Genomic DNA, 18,805 nt, shown 5'->3' on the forward strand with positions numbered 1-18,805 from the left:
GATTTGGTTAACTTATAAGAGCAGAAGTTGCCCCAAAATTTTGAATATAATACCCTCAGTCGTTCTCAGGATACTGCTGAGATGCCTTATTGGGAATTAGCATTAACACAGTGCATTTTGATTTTAATCTTAAGGCAACATTTAGTTTTTAAACATAATGGGCAAATGTGAGGGTGGGCGCGGGAGGGGGACTAGTTGACCTCCAATCACTTTCGACTATTAAAAAGGGCATTACCCCTTTCTATTTTCACTCGAATGAGCCCTTTTCGAAGATCCTATGACAACTCCTTCAAAAAGAAGTGCCCTGATCTAAAAAAAAAAAAAAAAAAAAAAAAAAAAAAAAAAAAAAAATAGTACCCACATCGATCTTTACTATAAAATGACAAGCCTTCTAATCACTTTCGACAATTAAAAAGGGCACTAACCCTTTCAATTTCGAATCGAATGAGCCCTTTTCGAGTTTCTATGATAACGCTTCCTATAAACACCTTATCTGCCCCCATGCATAACTTACAACCTTTGCCCTGAGGCTTGTGGGAGGAGGAGGGTTGTCTTCCTCAAAGACCTAATTTCCATAACTTTTAACTACGTTGAACAAAATTAATATCTCAAAATTTTGATTGGATGTGTTTGGGAAAATGGTGGGTGTGAGAGGGGGTTAGTTGCTCTTCAATCACTTTCGACTATTAAAAAACCTTTACCCATTTCAATTCCAAATCGAATGAGTCCTTTTTGAAGTTTCTATGACAACTCTTTCTATAAAAACATCATATGCCCCCAGGGCATAACTTACAACCCTTGCCCCGAGGGCTGTGGGGGGGGGTTGTCATCCACAAAGACATAAATTCCAGAACTTTCAACTAAGTAGAAAAAAAATCTCAAAATTTTGATTGTATGTTTTTGGGGAAATCGTGGGCGGGAGAGAGGGATTAGTTGCCCTCCAATTACTTTCGACTATTAAAAAGGGCATCAGCCATTTCAATTTCAAATCGGATAAGCTCTTTTTGAAGTTTCTACGACAACCCTTTCTATAAAAAACCTGATATGCCCCCAGGGCATAACTTACAACCCTTATCCCGAAGACTGTGGGAGGGTTGTCATTCTCAAAGACGTTATTTCCAGAACTGTCAGCTATATTGAACAAAATGGATATCTCAAATTTTGGACTTGATGTGTTTGGGAAAAAGTGGGCGTGAGAGGGGGGTTAGTTGTCCTCCAATCACTTTTGACTATTAAAAAGGGCACTAGCCCTTTCAATTTCCAATCGAATGCAACTTTTTAAGAAACTTTTTGAAGTATCAACGACAAAGATTTCAATAAAAACCTTATATGCCCCCAGGGCATAACTTGTAACCCTTGCCCTGAGGGCTTTAAGGGGGAGGGGTTGTCATCCTCTAAGACTCAATTTCCAGAACTTACAACTACGTTGAACAAAATGGTTGTCTCGAAATTTTGATTAGATGTATTTGGATAAATGGTGGGCGTGAGAGGGGGGTTAGTTGCCCTCCAGTCACTATCGACTATTAAAAATGACACTAGCCCTTTGAATTTCCAATCGAATGAGCCATTTTTAAAGTTTCTACGACAAACCTTCCAATGAAAACCGTATATGCCCCCAGGGCATAATTTATAACCCTTGCCCCGAAGACTGTGGGGGGAGTGTCCTGCTCAAAGGTATAATTTCCAGAACTTTCAACTACGTTGGACAAAATGGCTATCTCAAAACATTGATTGGATGTGTTTGGGGAAATGATGGGCGTGGAGGGGTGTTACTTGCCTTCCATTCACTTTCGACTATTAAAAAGGACACTAGCCATTCCAATTTCCAATCCATTGAGCCCTTTTTGAAGTTTCTACGACAACGCTTTCTATAAGAACTTTATATGCCCCCAGGAAATAATTTACAATTCTTACCCTGGGGAATGTGTGGGGGGGGGGGGGTGTCATCCTCAAAGACCTAATTTCCAGAACTTTCAACTACGTTGAACAAAATGGCTATCTCAAAATTTCGATTGGATGTGTTTGGGGAAAAGGTGGACGTGAGAGGGGGTTAGTTGCCCTCCAATCCAATCACTTTCGACTATTAAAAAGGGCACTAGCCCTTTGAATTTCCAATCGAATGGGCCTTTTTTGAAGTTTCTATCCAACGCTTTCTATTAAAGCCTTATATGCCCCCAGGGCATAACTCAAAACCCCGGCCCTGAAGGCTGTGGGGGAATTTACTCCTCAAAAACATAATTTCTATCTGGAAATCAACTACGCTGAACAAAATGGCTATCTCAAAATTCTAATTGGATGTGTTTCGGGAAATGGTGGGTGTGGAAGGGGAGTTAGTTGCCTTCCGATTACTTTCGACTATAAAAAAGGGCACAAGCCACTCCAATTTCTAATTGAATGAGCCCTTTTGGAAGTTTCTTTGACAACTTTTTCGATACAAAGTGCCCTGGTCTAAGGGAAAAGAATAATAAATAATACATTGTGCCAACATCGTTCTTATATGCCCCCAGGGTATATATTACAACCCTTGCTGTGTGGGCAGTGGGGGAGTGTCCTCCTCAAAAACAGAATTTAAATGTTGGAATCAACTACGTTGAACAAAATGGCTATTTCAAAATTCTGATTAGATGTGTTCGGGGAAATGGTGGGCGTGGAAGGGGTTTTAGTTGCCTTTCAATCACTTTCGACTATTAAATTTGGCACTAGCCGTTCCAATTTCCATTTGAATGAGCTCTTTTCCAAGTTTTCTACGACAACTCCTTCGATACCAAGTGCCCTGGTATGGAAGAAAAAAAAATACATTGTGCCAACATCGTTCTTTACTTAGGCAGCGCAATTGCGCTGCCTATGATCATTTTGATGGACTTTGTTTTAAGGAGCACAGGAAAGGCAATGGGAGACCATGGAATCAAATGAGGAGGAAAAACTCTCCTGGAGTTAAAATATGCCGATGATTTAAGCATTCAGATGAAAGTGTGAGCAAAATGAATGAACTTTTAGAGGTTTTGCAAGTTCAGGATTCTAGAACAGGTTTGAAAATTATTTTTAAGAAGACTAAATGACTAAGGCTTGGAATCAGTGAAGATAAAAAGGTGACGCTGGGTAACGAAAAGATAGATCAGGTGGACAGCTTCACTTAACTTTGTAGCATTATTAGTAAAGATGGTGTGAGCAGTGAAGATGTTAAAAGTATAATAGCCAAGGCTCAGGGTGTTTTTTCATAGTTAAAAAAAGAGCAGAATATTGGAAGCTACAGTGATGACAGTGTTCAGATATGGCTCTGAAGCATGGGTGCTGTGAAAAGCGGATTAATTTTTCTAGATGTTGTTCTTGCTACCCGGCTGGCTGACTGTATTTTAAACCGTATGCTGTACGGAAAGTGTGGTTCAATCCCATTTTCTAGGGCTATAATAAGAGAAAGGTTAAGATGGCTACGGAACGTTCTGGGGATTGAGGATGACAGATTGCCGAAGATTGTTCTGTTCTGCAAACCTTCTAGGGCTAAACGGAAAGCAGGTCGTTCTCTTTTGGGGTGGGAGGATGCCATAAAGAAAGATTTAAAGGAAATAGGAACTTCCTGGGAGGATGTAAAGAGGGAGGCTTTGAATAGTTTGGGATGGAGGAGGAGCGTGCGTAAGTGTGTTGGCATCAGGTAGTTGCATGCTGCGGTGAGTTGTTAGTAGTAGTAGTAGTAGAGAAGATTGAAAACGTGGCTAAGAAATAAAATGATGGAAGAAAGGCTCACCTGACTTGCCCTCCTGCCGCAGTGTAGAAAGTGTTGTTGATAGATTTGCTAATAGTGGAAATAAGAGGCAAGAATTCGTTGTATAACATTGATAGTGTTTCTATAAATGTATCCATGAAGATAGCTTTACAGGACTCACACCTAAGTGCTGGATAGAAGAAGATCCATGCCATTTTCAATATTAGAGAGGGAATTTTTACTTTAGAGTGGGAATTTTTCGCAATGAGCCGCCCGTTCCCCAAATTTCTGTGTCGACCACTGCTTAAGTAACATTCTTTAGAAGTTAGCGTGCACTACCTTTGGTGAAAATTTGTTCTGTAGCCTTATCAGACGTAAAATAGCTAAATTAATAGACAAACTATGATTAGTCTAATTGCCCATGCATAATTAAATTTATTCTAAGTATTTGCTTTTATTTCAGTGAATATTATATTTTTTAATTTTTTAGGCCATAAGATGAAATACATGTCATTATCTAACGTTAAAAAAAAAAGAAAAAAAAGAAAAGGCGAAGCCGCAGGATTCCTGTGGTTGGGTAGTGGTCGGACGGTCTTTTTTCTAAGTAAAACATTGGAGCTCGATTGAAGTTTATATTAACATCAAAAAGTGAAATAAAATTAGGACTTTTATGAGTGTAAAAGTTACACAGGTAAAAAAAAAAAAAAAAGAGCGTTGGCTGTTCTCCCAAACAGCTGGAAAAGAATCTGGGAATAATATGAATAGTACAGGAAATATGTAGAAGGTTTTTTCTTAATATCGAGTTCTTTTATTTTTCAGGCCATGGCATTAGATGTTAGTCAGCATATTGTAGGAGCTATTGAGGAGGTGGAAAAGAAGTATTCAGAATTTGACGGAACATTCATGGGGGAGCCGGAGCATGGAGCAATTTTATCAAGAGGCAAAGAAACACTAAATCAATGCTACAAGTTCGGTTTTGAGGTAAGTGTTTCTTTGCAATATTTTATTATTGCATAAGAAACACCATTATTGAAAACATTGAAATATTAAAAAATATTATAAAAATCAAAAATAAAATGTTAAAAAGACGTAAGAAAATATTTATTATTATATTTTAATGTATAAAATATTTTATTTTATTAGTATTATATTGCGTTTTTTTTTGTTTTGGAAACTGAGAAGACAACCGTTACGACACTAACTTTGTGAATTACACCAATTACACAAATTTTGTCTTATTACTGCTCTTAAAACATGCCAAGAAACGCCAGACGCTAGTTGGCGCCGGTGAATATTTTTTTGTCAATATTAACGCCAGTGTTCCCTCTAATAAGTTAACCAAGCTCTTTGGACAGCAGGCCTAAAAAAATGTAGCTCTTATAATGAACTGAAGTCCCCTTTTTAATGACTTTATTGTATATAATGTGGAAATAATCGCTTCAGGTACCCTTGTATGACATAACGTGATTATGTAAGAATAGTGATTTGCTGGGGCTTTACATACACTTACCAATTATATACTAGCCTTGGATCTATTGAAAGGGTCGGATATCCTACAATAATTCACTTTAAGAGTATAAATGCAAAACAAAAAGGAAGAAAACACTACCATTAGCCAATTAAGGTAATTTATTCAAATTCGTTGTAATATCAAAGGCATCTATAAACTGCAGATAAACTATTTCGTTTGCACGGATTAACTTTGTGGTCATATGAACAGGTCGTGTCTTCCTGAAAAAAAGTCTAATAAATAAAATTATAGGCAGCGCAAAAGCGCCGCCTAAATAAAAAACAATGTTGGCACAATGTTTTATTTATTTTCTGGTTTTGGCCAGGGCACTTCGTATCGAAGGAGTTGTCGTAGAAACTTCGAAAAGGGATCATTCGATTGGAAATTGGAATGGCTAGTGCCCTTTTTAATAGTTGAAAGTGATTGGAAAGCAACTAACACCCCTTCCACCCCCACTAATTCCCCAAACACATCCAATCAAAATTTTGAGATAGCCATTTTGTTCAGCATAGTTGATTTCCAGATAAAAATTATGTTTATGAGGAGGACACTCCCTCCACAGCCCTCATGGCAAGGATTATAAGTTATACACATAAGGTTCTTATAGAAAGCTTTGTCATAAAAACCTCAAAAAGGGCTCATTCGATTGAAAACTCAAAGGGCTAGTGCCCTTTTTAATAGTCGAAAGTGACTGGAGGGCTGATAACCCTCCTCTCGGGCCCATCTTTTCCCCAAATACATTCAATCAAAATTTTGAGATAACCATTTTGTTCAACTCAGATGAAAGTTCTGGAAATTAGGTTTTTGAGGATGACAAATCTTCCAAACCCATCAGGGCAAGGGTTGTAAGTTATGCCCTGGGGCATGTAAGGTTTTTATAGAAAGTGTTTTCGTAGAGACTTCAAAAAGGGCTCCTTCGATTCGAAATTGAAAGGGCTAGTGTATTTTTGAATATTCGAAATTGATATGAGGGCAACTAACCCCCCTCTCATGCCCACCATTTCCCCAAACACATCCAATCAAAATGTTGAGTTAGCCATTTCGTTCAACATAGATGAAAGTTCTGGAAATTAGGTTTGTGAGGATGAAACTCCCCCCCCCTACAGCTTTCAAGACCATGGTTGTAATTTATACCCTGGGGGCATATAAGATGTTTTGTAGAAAATGTTGTCGTATAAACTTCAAAAAAGGCTCATTCAATTGGAAATTGAAAGGGCTAGTGTCCTTTTTAATACGCTACTTAAAACTAATTGTAGGGCAACTAATCCCCCTCTCACGCCCATTCTTTCCCCAAACACATCCAATCAAAATTTTGAGATAGCCATTTTGTTCAACGTAGTTGAAAATTCTGGAAATCGGGTCTTTTCCAGGTTTTTCGAAGAAACTTTAAAAACGGCTCATCCAATTGGGATTAGAAAGGGCTAGTGCCCTTATGAATAGTCAAAAGCGATCGGAGGGCGAATGCCCCCCCCCCTCCTATACCCATCACTTCCCAAAACACTTCCTATCAACATTTTGATATAACAATTTTGTTGAATGTAGTCGAAGGGTCTGGAAATTATGTTTTTGAGTATGACAACCCCCCACAGCCCTCAGGGCTAAGGTTGTAAGTTATGCCCTGATTGCATATAATGTTATATAGAAAGTGTTTTCGTAAAAACTTCAAAAGGGGCTCTTTCGATTGGAAATTCAGAGGGCTATTGCCATTTTTAATAGTCGAAAGTAATAAAAGGGAGAGGCCCCCCCCCCTCACGCTCTTCATTTGCCCAAACATTTCCGATCAACATTTTGATATGACCATTTTGTTCAACGTAGTTGAAAGGTCTAGAAGTTGAATTATATCTGAGGATGACAACCCCTTCCTCCATAGCCCGTTTTTTATAGAAAATTTTGTTGTAGAAGCTTCAAAAAGGGCTCATTCGGTTGGAAATTGAGAAGAAAGTACCTTTTTTATTTGTCGGAAGTGATCAGAGGGCAAATGTCTCCTTGCACGCCTATCATTTCCCCAAACTCTTCCAATGAAAATGTTGATATAATCATTTTCTTAAGCCTATTAGTAAGGTCTGGAAACTATGTCTCTGAGGATAACAAATCTCCCCAGCCCTCAGGGCAAGGGTTGTAAGTTGTGCCCTGGGGACATATAAGGTTTTTTATAGAAAGTATGGTCATATAAACTGCAAAGGGTTCTCATTGGATTGGTAATCAGACGCTCTAGTGCTCTTTTTAAGAGTCAAAGTGATCAGCGGGCAGCTACCCTTTCCCCCTTACGCACACGTCATATTGTCCCAAAATGCATCTAATAGAAATTTTGAGATAGCCATTCTATTCAAAATAGTCTAAATATCATATAACAAGGCTTTTGGGGTTGAAACAAACCCCAGAGATTAGGAGCTGGAAATTATAATAAGGGTTGTAAGTTATGCCCAGGAGGTATCTAATACCCTAACGGAAGGGCTGCTTGTTTGATTTCAGAAGAGGCTCAGTTTTTTCCCACGAAAAAGGCTGGGTTAGTATATAACGAAGAGATACTATTAAAAAATAAATCTTGCATGAAACAAGTTTTTCAGAAATAAGAAGTAAAGAACTCCATTAAACCAAAAATTAACAAAAATAGAATCAAATAATCTACCAAGCATACAACTACCACAAATCAGTATTAATAAATAAATGAAACCCAAACAAACAGAAATTAAACTAAGTCAAACTCAAAACGAGAAGAAATTGATCTGAGTAGGGTTCTAAACCCTATGCTTTCTAAAAGCCAGGATATAACATGTACTTTACTGAGAAATTTCTTTTAAATGTTTTCACTATTATAACTTTAAGAAATTAAAAAATTAATTAAGATTATAAGGAATATATATATCAGCATATATATATTAAACTGACAATGCACATTTTTTTCAGTTATTTGAAAAGGAAGGGGGAGTGGGACAAGGGGTCTTCGAATTTGTTCTGGGGAGAAGGAGAAAGGATGAAAGAATTTTTGTTTCTTATACATTAAATGTTTTTGTTTTTAAAACGGTTTTCTACCATAAACCTTAATGCAACTTATAATTTTTGCGAAATTCAGTAGCAAGGTAAATAAAAAAAGCACTAATTGTTGCCCAAGTTGTCAAAATCGCAGATTTGCAATATTTTAGGGACGGCTTGAAGTGTCAAGTTGAGAATTCCTGGGAGCGTTGGGGTCGGGGAGGCTAATTGGAAGCTGAATCATGACTTGGGGGAATGGTAGGACTAGATCAAATGCAACCAGTTTATAAAAATTTCATACCTTAATATGTAGTTAACAGTTTAGTGATGGATTTGAAAATTTCAGGTAGAGTAAAAGAGAGAAAGGGGAGGGTCGGTGGGACTTAACATTTCTTTTGAAAGATCAGCGCAAAAATGCTATGATTCTAATCTACCTAAATATTTTTACGCTATAACTCCCTATGTCAATTATAATCTATTCACGCATAAGTGACGAGGTTATCAGAAGGTATTAAGTGGTACCAGGTTATTAAAAAAACACATCTGGAACTTGGAACATCTCGGAAATGACGCGGGTATCAAGTTGGAACCTTCTGGGAACTGAACAAAAGTCTATTTTAAACATTTGTCTTGAACAATGAAAATTACTGAAACTTTCTAGGATTAATATAAACATATATTAAACAATCATTCTACTTTAATTAGTTATTTCCAGTAAACTGCTTTTATTACAGTGATTTTCTCGTTTTTTTCTGCTGATTCTTGACAAATAAAAACCACATTGTTTAGATTAAATGTCGTATTCAGTAAAATGTTGATGACACGCAGCCTATTTATAGGGTTTGAAAGGAAGGGGCCACCACTCTCATTTTTAAAGTGTGATTAGCCTTGTGATATTTTTGTTTGACCTGTTATCGCTAATGCTATGGAAAATAAGAGTACACATAGCCCGAAATACATATCGTTTTTAGTAAAGCGTAATTAATGATATGGCCTTTAGAAGGTGCTGGTAGCCCTACTACTTTTTGTGGTAATTTCTGTTTTTTAAGCTTTATTTCATTTTGAATTTTGTTTGTGTAAGATTTCATTTATTTAATCTACGTCAGTATTGTTATCTTTGTATTTGATGTAATTATTCATTATAATTTCTGTTAGTTTTGGGTTTCATCTATTAATTGACAGTAATTTGTGTTCGCTTTAAGTTTAATACTTTTCTTTGAAAAACTTCTTTTCTGGAAATAGTTTTTATTTTAAATTAATTACTATTTCAGAAATGGCTTTATAACTTAGGAGTAGGCAAGATTGTAACAGGGCCCTCTTAAATTTCAGAATCATTGCATTTTTTCGTACAATTTTTTATATTTCACATACAATCCACTCACCGACAGTTCACTCACAAATAAACTCACCGACAGTCCCACGAATCCAGCGATCTTCCCATCACCTGACAATCAAAACCAAATTGAAATTTTGTCTATTCCATCGCGGAACCAGCGCTAACTAGACAACACCGGACAAATAAATATCTTGTTACATATAATTAAATCTTTTTTAACATTTACCCTGAGTAGAAAACTTTTCATCAGTTTCCTAAAGAAATATGTCTTTGGGACTGTTAGATCTTAGCAGGAATCGAGTTCCAATCACGCCACACAGTCGCGTCTAGACCGAAGTCTGAACGAACTGAGGGAGTCAAGCGGGATATTCCCTATTTAATCAGTGTTCCATCATATTGTTTTTAAATTCTGCTGCCTCTACCATACTTTTAAATCCATCAATGTCTTGATTATTCAGCCCAATCAGAACTGCTAGACTATCTCTTAAGCTCAGATGCTTAGGCTAGCTAAGGCTAGCTCTGACAGTTTACTGGGACTATGTCTAGGAGTTTGATTTGAAGAGAATTTAGCATTTGAGTGAAGAGAATTTCTGCGCAAAATGTCCAAACAGCAGATTGTACGTTTTATGGAGATAAATTTTCTTTCGTGGTTTATCGGGTATGTAGATTCAGTGTTGGGTATTGACAATTTCAATATAAAAGACCAATATATTTATTCGGTTTACTTTTCGTGTTCCTGAAATTACGGTTAGGCTATGGATCTTGTCCAATAAAATGCCCTATTTTATTTGAATACTTTTTATGTTTTTGAGTTAATCTTTTTTAATCTCCCCAATCTTACTCTTTTATTGTTAAGTGTCTTGACTAAGTTTTACTATTTTTTAGTTCTATAGAGATCTGCAAACGTTGAACATGGGTAGATTCAGATCCAGTGTTGCCGAGAGAATAACTGAACTTGCCAAAAAATGGATGAGGCATGCCATTGATCGATGTGAAAGAGGAAGAGGCGTACGTCCTAAGTGGGCTCATCATGGTTTGAACTTTTTAATTGTTGCTTGCGATCCCAAGCATACCCGTCATTTAAGTGATTCTGAATTCGAAGAATTTAAAAAGAATATTAGTGAGTGTCTTGCTCATGTAATTGGAAAATTAGATGATGAGGGTTTTGTATCTTCAGGATTACCATCACTTCACAGAAGATCATGGTTTTCCTCAAAGGGATCTCAGTGCGTTTCTGATGACCAGTCTGACATGATGTCAAATCCTACCACTTCATCTTTTGGTTCTACACATTCGAGTGTGTCATACTTTGATGATGAAAAGTCTATGTCAAGCTCAATACAATCTCCGACCCGTCCCAGTGCCAAAGTCGTCTCTAATTGGCAAAAGCACGTTGCCAAGTCAGTAAGTCAAGTGGATGAAGAGCGGGATTCTTTCCTTCAGAGTAACGGAATTATTGGCAGAGTGAAAGATGTTTGTCCAATATTCAAAGTTCAAATCAAATCTAAAACAGTAAACTTCCCGTGGCAGAAGGGTATCAAAATAGCCCAAGGGAGGTTTTGTAAAGTGTTTGTAGCGATTAACACAAAAACTGGGGAGGTGTATGCTACGAAAGAGATACCGATCTCACAAGGAGACAACAGAGCTCTGAGAAAGCTTGCCGATGAGCTGCGTATATTTGAAGGTATTAGACACAGAAATCTCGTCCGCCACTATGGCGTTGAGATTCACAAGGACGAAATGCTTATTTTTATGGAATATTGTGCAGAAGGGACATTGGAGTCACTGATTGAAGAAATGAAGGACCCCTTACCTGAAGAGTTGATTAGAAGATACTCAAGACAACTATTAGAAGCTGTTTGTGAGCTACATAAGCACAGTATTGCTCATAGGGATATTAAGAGTAAGTTGGATTGTTTTCCCGCCTTAATTCCAGTTTTTCTTCCTTATTCCCTCTCTTTTATTCTCCTTGGTACCTTTCTCTGGCTCCTCCTGTTATTTATAATAAATAAACGAGGTATAACTGTACATGAGCTCCATGGCCGTAAATCATCTTAATCCTTATCCTCCTAACATATTTTACAAAAGGGATAAAAAAATGTTTACAATCATGTTTAAACATTTTTTGACATCAAACGAATCTTAATGTAAAGAAACAAGAAACAACATCCTATGCCAGGACTAGCCACAACAAAAGTCTTTTGAGCTTGCATGCAGCCTATAGACGGTAATTACCCACTCCTGACTTAAGCTAAGATTTACTTGAATGTATTTTTTTTTTTTAACCCTGAAATTGCTTCTGATATCACATTACTTAAGCACTGCTTTCTTTAGAATGCTTTTAACTCTTTTTGATGCCAGTTTTTTCGCACAATCAAAAAATAGATATGTTTCAGAATACATATTCTAAATATATGTGACTGCCCAGTGGAGGAAGGAGGGAGATAGTTTTGCAGCTGGGCTTACTCATAAATGCTATAGAAATAATATACATTGCTCTTTTTTAATGTTATTGTTTTTTACGCATTGAAAAAATCACCATTTAATTAAAAAATGCTTCCTTTACTTTTGTATGTTTTGAGTATTTCATTTAAGTACATATCCGTATAGTACACTTTGACTATACGCTATCTGGAATTCATTGATGTTTTAAGTTTTAGTTCCCCAAAAAGCATTAACTCTGAGTATTTTTATATACATCCCTGTTAAGTAAAAACAATTTTCCTTTAATCCAGACTATGGAATGACTGTTCTTCAGATATCTCCTTCAATGGTGTCTTCAAATTATTTACTACTGAAATTGTGTATTCTTGGAGTTATTATTTAAGTTATGTTTCATTATATACCAAAAATAAACAGACACTTAAATAATGTATTGATTTAATTCGTTCTTTGATTGCATTAAATAAAAAAAAACAAGTTTTTTAAACTGAAAGTAAGGAGCGACATTAAAACTTAAATCGAACAGAAAGTATTCCGTATATGAAAGGGGCTGTCCCCACCTCAACGCCTTGCTCTTTACGCTAAAGTTTTTTATTATTTTAAAAAATAGAGTAGTGAGAAAGAGTCAAACTTTAGTGTAAAGAGCAAGGCGTTGAAGAGGGGACAGCCCTTTTCATATACGGAATAATTTCTGTTCGTTTTAAGTTTTAATGTCGCTCCTTACTTTCAGTTTAAAAAACTTGTATTTTTTTATTTAATTTCTGATCGTTTTTTAGTTAATGCAGCTTTTATTTTGGCTCACCGTCATTGAATAAGTAAACAAAATTTGCATAAAAATTTTACTCTTCTTTTGCTAAATGGATGTCTCTAAATTTGGTGCTGACGTAATTTACAAAATAACTTACGAAACGAACTTCTATATTCGTATATTTTTCTTCTGGCAAAAAATACGTTGCAGATATAGTTGCAGATTTTTGTAGATATGAGCTTGAAACCTATGTAATACGGTTTTCTGATACGTTGAATCTGACGGTGTGATTCTCATTAAAATTCTTTCACTTGTAGGGGATATTTCCTCCCTCTTTAAAAATTCAGGTAAATTTTGTCAGGCTCGTAGCCTTTGATGAGTAATACTAAACTTAATAAAATTTATATATTTAAAATCAGCATTATAAGCCCATTCTTTTGATACATTTATTGACATCAAAATTCCGTTTTTAAAAGTTTAGATTACTATTGAGCCGCATCGCTTTTTTTTTTTTTTTCTTTTTTTTTTTTTATTACGTATATGTTATTATGTATATGATGGGGTTCTCCCCTTAGTCAATACCACGCTCTTTACGTTAAAAGTTTAAAAAAAATTTAATTCACAAACACCCTGAATCACAAAGGCCGTTTAATTAGAATAGATAGCTTTTTTGAAAGTACTAAAAAAAACTGTAGCGTAAAGAGCGATGTATTGACGTGGGGGAGGACCCCCTCATATACGTAATAATTTCTATTCGTTTTAAGTTCCAATGCTGCTTCTTACTTTCAGTTGAAAAAACTTATTTTTTTAATTTGATTTCTGATCGTTTTTTAAATAATGCTTGGAAATCCGGCGCACCCTTCATAGAAATGTCCCTTACCCCAAAGAAACACTCTCCACGGAAAGATTCTTCCGAGTAACCCCCTCCTCCAGCCCCCCCCCCACCAGAAAAAAATCCTTCCTGAAAATGTCTGTATACTTCCCAATAACCAATACAATAATATATAAGCAATGGGCAAAGTTCATATCTTGCAGCCCTTCCCCTGGGAACTGTGGGGGATTAAGTCATCCTAAAATACATATTTATTAGATTTTCGACTACGCTGAACAAAATAGCTATCTCAAAATTTTAATTGGGTGACTTTGAGAAAAAATGAGCGCGGGAGGGGGCCTAGTTGCCCTCCATTTTTTGGAGGGCACGCATCGTGATCTTTCTTCGAGCAAAAAATGCAAATTTCCACCTTTTTGCAGATAGGAGCGTGAAACTTCTTTAATAGGGTTCTCTGATAAGCTGAATGTGATGGTGTAATTTTCGTTAAAGTTAATTCAAATGCAAAATTCCACATTTTTGCAGATAGGAGTTTTAAGCTTCTTTAATAATGTTCGTTGATAAGCTGAATCTGATGGTGTGAATTTTGTTAAGGTTAATTAAAAAAATTTGCAATTAAAACAAAATTTTATTGTTTAAAAAAAATTGAGTTTTGAGAAAGTCAAACTTTAGCGTAAAGAGCGAGGCATTGAGGAGGGGACAGCCCCTTTCATATACGGAATAATTTCTGTTCGTGTTAAGTTTTAACGTCGTTCCTTACTTTCAGTTAAAAAAAAACTTTTTTTTATTTTATTTGTGAACGTTTTTTAATTAATGCAGGTTTTGACTTTGGCTCACCATGCATGAATAATTAAAACGAAATTTGCATATTAATTTTACTTTATTTGGTTAAATGGCTTTCTCGAAACTTGTTGAATTTTATTTACGATCGTTTTAATTAGTAATAAATATACATAACTTACGAGTTAACTTACGTAACAAACTTCTATATTCATATATTTTTAATACGTATATTAGGGGGTTTGCCCCCTAGTCAACACCTTGCTCTTTAAGCTAAATTTCGAATTTTGTTCCAATTTTTTAAAAATGCTCCGTTAATCACAAAGGCCGTTAATTAGAATAAATAGTTCTTATGAAAGTTCTAAAAAATCTTTGGCTTAAAGAGGCATTGACTAGAAGGTGAACCCAATCATATAGCTATTATTTTTTTTTCGTTTTAAGTTTTGATGTTGCTCCTTACTTTCAGTTGAAAAACTTGTTTTTTTATATTTAATTTCTGATTTTTTTTTTAAATAATGATGGGAAATCCGGTGCCCCCTTCATAGCAAAATCCCTTCCCCCATGAAAACTTCCCTCATGAAAAAATCCTCCCATATAACCCCCGACCCATCCCCATCCTCCACTAACAGAAAAAATTCCCCCTGAAAACGTCTGTATACTTCCCAATAACCAATACTATATGTTAACATTGGGTAAAGTTCATAACTTTCAGCCCTCCCCCTGGGGGATTTGAGGGATTAAGTCATCCTAAAAGACATAGTTATAATATTTTCGACCATGCTGAACAAAATTGCTATCTCAAAATTTTGATCGGGTGACTTTGGGAAAAAAATGAGCCTGGGAGGGGCCTAGTTGCCCTCCATTTTTTTTGGTCACTTAAAAAGGGCACTAGAACTTTTAATTTCCGTTCCAATGAGCCCTGCCACGATATTCTAGGACCACTGGATCGATACGATCACCCCTGGGAAAAAAAACAAAAAAAACAAATGAACACGAATTCGTGATCTTCCTTCTGTCAAAAAATGGAAAATTCCATATTTTTGTAGATAGAAGCTTGAAACCTCTACAGTAGGGTTCTCTGATACGCTGAATATGATTGTGTGATTTTCATTGAGGTTCTATAACTTTTAGGGGGTCTTTCCCCCTTTTTTCGAAAATCAGCCAAATTTTCTCAGGCACTTAACTTTTGATAGGTAAAATTAAACTTGATGAAACTTATATATTTGAAATAAGAATTACAATCTGATTCTTTTGATGTATCTATTGGTATCAAAATTCCGTTTTTTAGAGTTTCGGTTACCATTGAGCCGGGTCGCTCCTTACTTACAGTTCGTTACCACGAACTGTTTGACAAAGAAATGAAAAAAACAACAACAAAAAAAAAAAATTCAAAAAAGTGAAAAAGCAAAAATATGAAATGATTTAAATGGGAATAACCAGTGTTTATTTTTTTAATCTAAAATCACTTTTAATTAGACCTTTTTTTATGATCTTTAAAGTTTCCTGCGTAATAATGTACGTTATGGAACTTATGTACTTTAAATCTTTCCTTATTGGTGGATATTCCCACCTCATCAGTCATAAATAATCTTATTACCTAAGCTTTTTAATTTAACTTCTTAAGTCACAACGTGAAATTACTATCAGTCTCGCAGGAAATAAGTGGGATATTTTTAGCTATTTATATAATACTTTTTTGGGCTTGTTTTGTGTTTTCACTTATTAACTTTGAAAAATTGCAGGTTTGAACATATTTTTGACTGGAGGGGTAATTGGGTTAAACTTGGTGATTATGGTTCAATCAACAAAGGGGTAATTGACTAAGAATATGGTTATAAACTTGGTGACATTCGTGGATTAATCCCACCTCATCAGTCATAAATAATCTTAATACCTAAGCTTTTTCGTTTAACTTCTTAAGTCACAATGTGAAATCTCAATTTGCAATTGCAATCGATAGCGATTTTCTTCAGAAAAAAGCAGACAATACCGCATAAGCTTATTAATTTTGAAATGTTTCAGGTGCGAACATATTTTTGGCTGAAGGGGGTAATTGTCTTAAACTTGGTGATTATGGTTGTGCTACCAAAATTAAATCTCATACTACCGTTGCTGGTGAGCTGCATGGCTTTATAGGAACACAAGGTAGGCAAGTTCTATTTGTTTTGTTTTTTTAAGTTTCTTTCCAACTGCCACCCAACTAGGCACAGTGAAGTGTCAGGACTAGGGATAGCATTAAACAAGGGACAAAAAAGAGCTCCCTAACCTGCAGTTCTGCCGCGAACCTTGTGACTAGGGATAGAGCAGATAATGGTTGTTTTGTGTTTTCTGGTTGTAGTTAAGTACTCTTATTTCTTTATTATCTCTCACCCTTGTTTTATTTATGGCTATGGTTCTCTACGGTGAACTATGTTGTGACTGGAACATCAGCAGGAACTATTTATTCTTTTTTCTTTCGTTTCCTTGTGCATTTCCCAGCCATAGAGGCTTTAGGGGGATTGTGGTTTAAGGTCATTTATTCTCGAATAATTGTATTCCATTTCTTCATACTTTTTTAATATTAATAAACTAATTGATGAATTGTTATGGGCAAAAGAGGTAGTGTAGATGGCCAACGCGAATTGTTAAATTAATAAGCAAATCAAAATGAAACCCCTCTGGACACGTCTTAGTACCCTTTTTTACCCCCTGGGTAAAAAATCGGGTATTTTCAGAATTTTTTTTTTGGTTGTTACAAGTTTTTTTGTCATGAGTAAAGTTTCGCCCTTGTTGCCACGCCGAACCATGAAATAAAATAAGCGGAAACCAATTTTGTAAATTTGATAATGCTTTTGTAAGAATTTTCAGCTATTGGAGAAACTTACAAATAATCATTTAGGAAAGAATTTTTTTAAGAAACACCCGCACACAGTTTTTTTTTGTTTATGCAATGTACAGCAATCTCAATTTTTTGGTGTTTGCAGCAAAAAATTGAATTTAATATTTGCGCATTGCATAAAAAAGTATAAACTGGTATTTTCGGAATCAGAAAAAAGTGAGAATCCTAATTCTATTTGAAAAAAGTTGAAATGTGACAAAATATGATAATTGGTATTTCCAAAAACGTATTTTTGAAAGCAAGTCCATTAATTAATAGTTTAGAGTGTTTAATTTTGAATAATAAACATATTAATGCGTAGCTCAGATTTTTATCTTTTCAAAGATATATACATTTTTTTTTTATTCCGGTTTGGTAACAAGATTTTGGGGTTATATTCTTACATAATTTTAATCATTCGACCACTGATTGTTTTTACCCAGTTTACTGCCAATTAAAGGCTGTGTTTGTCTTTTGCTAAAGCAATAAGAAAAGTTGCACTTTCTAGAGCTCCATGATAATGTATTTACTTTTACTCATTTCTGCTGATTTTTCAAATACGTTCCTTATTTTCAAACTTTGCCCGATAAATGCTGTTAAATGAACAATCATAGCAAACAAAAAAACAATAGTAACTAATATAAATGAGTAAATAAATCTTTAAACGCGTGAAACTTAAATTGAATATGCAAATCCATCTTGAAACGAACAAAAATTACTACAAAGAAGAGTTGGGGTTTTGCCTCTTTCTTTCACTGTAAAAGCCTAAAACCTACTTCATCATTAAAAATTTCAGAGGGAGGGAAGAGGGCTAGTCGCCATCGGATCACTTTCGACTCTTAAAAGGTGAATTAGAACTTTCAATTTCTAATCAATTAAGTCTCCTCCAAAGTTTATACGACCAACACTTCCATAAAAAGTTTAAATGCCCCCGCGACATAAGTTACAACACTTCACGTGGCTCTGGGAGGGGGGGGGGTTGTATGTTTGCAACAATGTTTATGTAATCTTATCGTTGGACTTTTTCAAACGAGCTGACTATCTCATAATTTTCATTTGATGCATTTGGGGAAAAGAGGGTGTTTGTGTTAGGGAGGAATAGATGCCCTCCGTTACCTTTTGACTCATAAAAAGGTAACTAAAACTTTCAATGTCCAATCAAATGAACCACCTTCGAAGTTTATATGACCACCCCTTACATAAAACCTTATACACCTCCAGGGCATAACTTAAAACACTTGCCTCTGGGCTCTGGAGGGCTGTTTCGATCTCCAGAGTTCTTGTTATCTGATGTTGGAACTATTTAAAAAAAAATGGCTATCTTAAAATTTGTATTGGATGGGTTTGGAGAAAAAAGGGCTATGGGGTGGGACTAGTTGCCCTCAAATCTCTTTTGACTCTTTAAATGTGAATTAGAACTTTCCGTTTCCAATTAAATGAGCCCTCTCCAAAGATTATACGAACATCCCTTCCATAAGAACCATATATGCCCCCTGGGAATAACTTACAACGCCTACCCCCGGCCCCTGGGGGATTGTATTAACAAAGGATTATTTGTTATATGATATTTGAACTATTTTTAACAAAATGGCTGTCTCAAAATTTATATCCGATGCATTGGGGGAAATGG

At 35.6% G+C, this 18,805-nt stretch overlaps 2 protein-coding genes across 2 annotated transcripts in view; both read left to right on the forward strand.

The window, feature by feature from the left end:
- LOC148953804 (uncharacterized) overlaps positions 1-8,538 on the forward strand; it is a 149,306-nt gene extending 140,768 nt beyond the window's left edge. The window contains exons 7-8 of the mRNA XM_089085906.1: positions 4,520-4,681; positions 8,530-8,538. Of these exons, the coding sequence (XP_088942032.1) occupies positions 4,520-4,681; positions 8,530-8,538 (171 nt within the window). The remainder of the gene's footprint in view (positions 1-4,519; positions 4,682-8,529) is intronic.
- A 1,777-nt stretch (positions 8,539-10,315) lies between these two features.
- Positions 10,316-18,482, forward strand: LOC148953805 (mitogen-activated protein kinase kinase kinase 4-like). The gene is made up of 3 exons (XM_089085909.1): positions 10,316-11,422; positions 16,341-16,463; positions 18,397-18,482. Exons 1-3 carry the CDS (start codon positions 10,432-10,434, stop codon positions 18,480-18,482), a joined length of 1,200 nt encoding a protein of 399 aa, XP_088942035.1. The 5' UTR covers positions 10,316-10,431.
- The last annotated feature ends 323 nt before the right edge of the window (positions 18,483-18,805 follow it).

This window comes from Artemia sp. Qi Xiang Cuo, chromosome 3 (genome assembly GCF_049724085.1).
Source record: "Artemia sp. Qi Xiang Cuo chromosome 3, ASM4972408v1, whole genome shotgun sequence".
NCBI lineage: Eukaryota > Metazoa > Arthropoda > Branchiopoda > Anostraca > Artemiidae > Artemia > Artemia sp. Qi Xiang Cuo.